The sequence below is a fragment of the Pinus tabuliformis genome, chromosome 6 (assembly GCF_031772625.1).
Source record: "Pinus tabuliformis cultivar Carrire ecotype Pingquan chromosome 6, CPIR1, whole genome shotgun sequence".
Taxonomy (NCBI): domain Eukaryota; kingdom Viridiplantae; phylum Streptophyta; class Pinopsida; order Pinales; family Pinaceae; genus Pinus; species Pinus tabuliformis.
The window spans coordinates 894,988,281-894,993,660 of record NC_142292.1 but is presented as its reverse complement, the minus strand read 5'-3'; the positions used below and the strand labels follow the sequence as shown (position 1 = coordinate 894,993,660).

The window sequence follows — 5,380 nt, the reverse complement described above, 5'->3', positions numbered from 1 at the left end:
TAAAAGCTGCAACAAATGCTACAAGCCGAAGACGTCATTTATACAAAAACAAAATTCAAATCAACATACTGTAACAATTTCAACCCTTTCATATTTGATTTAACGCAAAAACGATGATTCCACAACAAAATCCAAACTAGCTTCAACTTGGGACTTGATCAGAAAGGACTGGCACTGGAAACGCATGGGTAGACGTGGGTGACGACCTGGCCCATAATCCTCCTTCCCTTTGCAGGGCGAGAACACAAGACAATAGCCCCCACCGATCTTTCCACCAGGGCAGCCACCACTAAAGGAATAAATCCTAACCTTGGTTCCGCACTCTATACAAATTGGCATTCCTCCTCCCATTGTTTTTTAAAATATCAATCCTAATCTATATATTCTTTTATATTTTGCTCCAACAACTGGAGATGGATCATATATTCTGCGGCCCCTTCTATTTTGTTGTGTTCTATCGAAATAGTGATTAACATGACCGCTGAACTTGAACTCCTTGACTGTGGGATGTTGGAATTGAATACATATGGAAAACTTGCATTAATTACATTGGAGAGTTGGAGCGTGGGAAAGTCAGCAGGGAAGCGTCATGGAGCTACTTAGCTGTGGGAAAATGTACATAAATGCATAAATCTATGAAACTAAAAAGAAAGTACATATAACATCGATCTGTCTCCTCACACTTTTACAGATTGATGTTAAATGTTTTTCTAATAATAGGATCATAGATTTTACTATGGGATCTTATGCCTGAGCTTCTAAAAAAATTACAGCATTTTTTTGTTTTTCTAATAATAGGATCATAGATTTTACTATGGGATCTTATGCCTGAACTTCTAAAAAAATTACAGCATTTTTTTTATTATATTTTCCAGCTGTTCATAGTTTATTATTTTTTTTAACTGAGATACTCTACCAGCCAGATTTATATATCTATATATAAACTCTAAAAAAACATAATATCTATTTCAAAAATAGTTAATGTTCCCAACTCAAAAATATCTTGAAAAAAAACAGCAAAATATAATTTCGCAGGCTCCTTTCCGATGCCCCATAACTTCAGACTTATTTTGCTCCCTATAAATGTACCCAAATGTTATATTCTAAAAAACATATCAAATTCCTAATACTACTCATCAGGTTTGATAAGATTAAGAGAACACCCCTTAACCTATCCATAGATGTGCATAGACTCCAACCCCAGTCATCTAAAACAGGTCAGAACCCCACAATGATATAATTTTTAGCCCTACTATTTATACTTCTGCCTCTCCATTAGAAGTGATAGTATCTTCTTGGCTCTAATACAACTACGGCTCCGCATCCACAGTCCCTTTGCTTGCATGCACTATCCAAGAACACTGTCGGAAGATCTTTCGAGATGTTGTTGTACACAATTTACCCTTTTTTTTTTTAAATTTCCTTACTGGGTCAACCCCAGAAAAATATGCCAAACACAAGTGAGTTCCTACACCTCCATCTGAGACTTAAACCATATTAATAAACAGTTTTCCATAAATTGAGATTCCCATACCGGTATGATGTTCAATGAGTCCATGACACCTTCCCACACTATATAGACATCTCAGAAAAAGATGACCTACTTCCTAGGCCCCTGTTTACACATTGGACAAATGCTTGGACTCCCATACCTGTATGATGTTCAATGAATCCATGACACCTTCCGACATCTCAGAAAAAGATGACTGACCTTGTAGGCCCCTTTTACACATTGGACAAATGCTTGGACCTATGAAGACCGTCACACAAAAAAGAAAGTGTTGTAATCTTAAAAAGCCATCGTGAGAAATGGCAATGTAAAATTTTTAATCGTATTTAACGGGCAAAATAGCATATGAAAGGAGATTTTGGCAAAAAAAAATCCCAACCCTGCCGGCATATGATTCATACAACCCAGCCTAAAGGACATGATAACGCGCTGCCTTAAATGCTCTAATATTGCATTTGTCAGCGGTACGGGGATGCCTCACTCCACTCTAGTTGGTTCTAATTGCTATACAGACAAGTATTCGTCAAAATCTTTGAGGTTTCATGTCTATCAGATTTATGTTTTGTACATTGATATCAAATATCAAATAATGTAATAAAGAATATTGCATACACAATCTCTTCCTCACACCGTTGGAGTTAATTTCACTCTAGTCATTTATTACTGCTTTTCTCGTTTTTCTCCAATGTAATTGAATGTGAAGAATCAGTCCCTCCATAGAGTCTGCTCCAGATTTCGCTCCACTCCCATTTTCAGAATTTATCCTAGTCCCTGTCTTCCGCCTCCTAATCCTTGTCAGACACCATAAAAACGTAAAAGGATAGAATACAGTACAGTGTTGTTGTATACATTGCTGAATACGAGCGGTTAATGTCCTAAAAGGCTCGGGACGAGCGGTTCATGTTTCGACATGTAAATTTATTTGAAAGGTGAATTGATATAGAACACGGGTTTCCTCAGTCAGTTCAACATTCAGGGGAAACCTAGGACCCTTCAACAAACCAGCCCATTTAGCCAGTTTAACTAACTAACCGTGGCATATCAGGAATGTATACTCAGTCACTAAACTCATTTAACAATGCGTTCTTCTTACGAACATAGAAATATTCTGATGACGCTCTACAGATTGTTCGAGCTATAAGGGGCAGGGACGGTTCTCTACGTCAAATTCCCACCATCTATATTTTCCGTTCACTAATATCTGTTCAGCAGCAACAAAACCACTCTTAATTTCCATTACTGGTCGGATAACACAAAACTAGAAGTTACTGTAAATTCATTTTTCCCAAGAACATTACGTTAATCTTGCCGCCAAAAGAACTCGATTACGGTGTACTTTTAATGTTTATAGATGAATTTGGAGAAAAAAACATGGCCAAATCCCCCTGTAATAAAGTTTCATTCGTGTTTCATTATCATCCATGTTTTATATTAAAGTTTCGCGTTGGCTAAAGGTGAACCTAAAACCTTAATTTTCAAATAGAAATCCAAATCAATGAAAACTTATATGGTTGCTTGGCCCGATTTCTGCTGTTAGGGTTTCATCATCTTTAATGTTGCAGCAAAATATATTAAGGATTGAAATGTATTGTTCGCCGAAAGGATTAACATAGTACTCACATGAATGAGTAAGATTTAAACGCCTAAGGTTACAAAACTTTCTTAAACTAACAACTGCTATAGCTTTGACGCAGGACGCCTTCAGTATTTATCCACCATACCCTTAGGCTGCCATCTAAGCTTCCACTGTACAATGTAAATACTGGGGAATCACTGTCAATCCCTTCTTCATCTTCATTATAATCATCTACACTGGTACTACAACTGTTGTTACTGTCTTGATGTGAAGAAAACGAGGAGAAATTTGAAGAATTTTGTGACAGTGAGGAAGAATAGGTCGTCCATGCTGGTGCAGCAACTGCCATACATTTCACAGGACTGCTGTGACCTTCCAAAACGGCCAAGCATACATGATAAATTTCGCTTATTGATACCGTCTCCCTCTTCCAGATCCTAATAGTTTTGTCTGCGGATCCACTGCACAATAATTTCCCAACGGTCATCAAGCACAAAACGGAACGTTCGTGACCCTTTAGGGTTCCTTTGTAAGATATAATTTCCTGAGATTTCTCATCTGAAGTCCAGAAGTTGATATCAGATGTTGACGTCCCACTGTACAAAACAGATTCATCTGAGCTTAGCGCTATAGCATTGACGGCGGACGCAGGAGCATCCTTACCTTGTTTGAGTTCTATGACCAGTTTATGGTGGCATCGCCCTTTTTCGCACACAGTCGCTCGTTTCCACGCTTTTACTGTTCCATCAGCAGAAGCGGTAAACAACATCTCATGCCCACCAACGGCAATGGCATTGACGGCATCGTCATGGGCTTTGATTGACTCCACGCACACGAAATCGCTTAATCTCCAAACCTTTACGGTCTTGTCCCACGAACCTGAATACAGAAAGTCGTCATCCAGCCCTATGGCCAAGCAAGATATTGCATCAGAATGCTTAAAGCACGGGCTTTTGTGATGTCTTCTTTCAACAAAACTACCTGATCGGAAAAGATTCTTGAGATGCTCACTCATAGTCATGGTTGGAATTATGGTCGATAGTTTCAGAGACAAAGGAAGCCTTGGACGGTGCCATACGCGAATCTTCTTATCCTTATGAGCACTGTACACCTTCTTTCCTGCTACCACAAAAGACTTTACCGATGCATTTTCGCAACGGACAGTTTTCACTTGAACCACGCCACAATTTTCAGTATTCAGGATTTGTATATTGCCTTTCTCTGTGCCGGCGTACACCATGTTGTGCCCCAGGGTTGCAACAGAGATTATAGCCTCGTTATTTGCCGGTATCCCTATGATGGAGTGAACCAAACAATTACTGAAACACGGCAGCCTCCGATCTGCGGTTGAATCCGAGAATACGGAATGTGATGAAGCAGAATATAACGATTTGCAGTCAAGCTGACATTCAGTTTGATCCATACCGAACGAAATTCAATACAAAGTCTAGATCAATTGATTTCAGAGAGCATCATCGTTCGATGGAATAGAAACTATGTACGTTACTTGACAATCGCTACAAATCTTCTGGCAAAACAAAAGCTATGATAATAGCTAAATAGAAATTCCTCATGGTTACCATGTAACAAAGTGGACAGTCTTATCCATTGCATATTCTCGGAGCTAGCCATCTACATATAATGATTATAGGGGCTTCAGTCTATTTGTTTATAAGCGTGAAAGTAGGATAGGTTTGAGGGAATGGATTAAATCGGAACGTTCATCAACTTGAAAGGATAAGTACGGAAGGGCGGATTAAATCTGACCGTTCATAAGCTTGAAAGGGAAAGCACGTTTCGATAATGCAATATGTTGATGATCACGAGGTAACTATAAGACTGCTTGGCGATGCCTGAGTGGAGAGAAAATAAAAAATTTGTAACATTCAAGAGCTGTCAGAATTGAATGGGTCTGTACATGATTGTCCTTCCTGTTTTATAATTTTATTTCCTAAACACTTTGGACTTTTGATGTCTCGTATTTTATCTGAATTTTCGGAAATCTGAAAACATGGGAAGAAGATCCATCTGATTGGGGATTTCAGGTTAGATTACGACAATGCGATCCGCTCCGGATTCTGTATAATTGTCGTTATATCAACATTCAAATCCCGTGGGAGTTTGCAATATCACTCCTTTTACCAAACTGCCACCTGTAATGTGGTTTTTCGAATCATATCTGTTTCGGGCTCCATCTTCAATACGCACAATTTTATATACAACAAATTATCATTCAATCCACCGACTCTTGGATTTCTTGTATTACTTTTTCATACAGGCGCATAATGATGTCA

The 5,380-nt window shown here is 38.6% G+C and overlaps 1 protein-coding gene across 1 annotated transcript; it reads right to left on the bottom strand.

The window, feature by feature from the left end:
• Nucleotides 1–3,066: 3,066 nt before the first annotated feature.
• On the bottom strand, nucleotides 3,067–4,711 carry LOC149261808 (protein JINGUBANG-like). Its single transcript, XM_089382329.1, has one exon. It carries the CDS (start codon nucleotides 4,507–4,509, stop codon nucleotides 3,178–3,180), a length of 1,332 nt encoding a protein of 443 aa, XP_089238455.1. The 5' UTR covers nucleotides 4,510–4,711; the 3' UTR covers nucleotides 3,067–3,177.
• Nucleotides 4,712–5,380: the final 669 nt, after the last annotated feature.

Excerpts from the sequence above, each read along its gene's own strand:
- LOC149261808 (XM_089382329.1), bottom strand. The coding sequence starts at position 4,509 with ATGGATCAAACTGAATGTCAGCTTGACTGCAAATCGTTATATTCTGCT.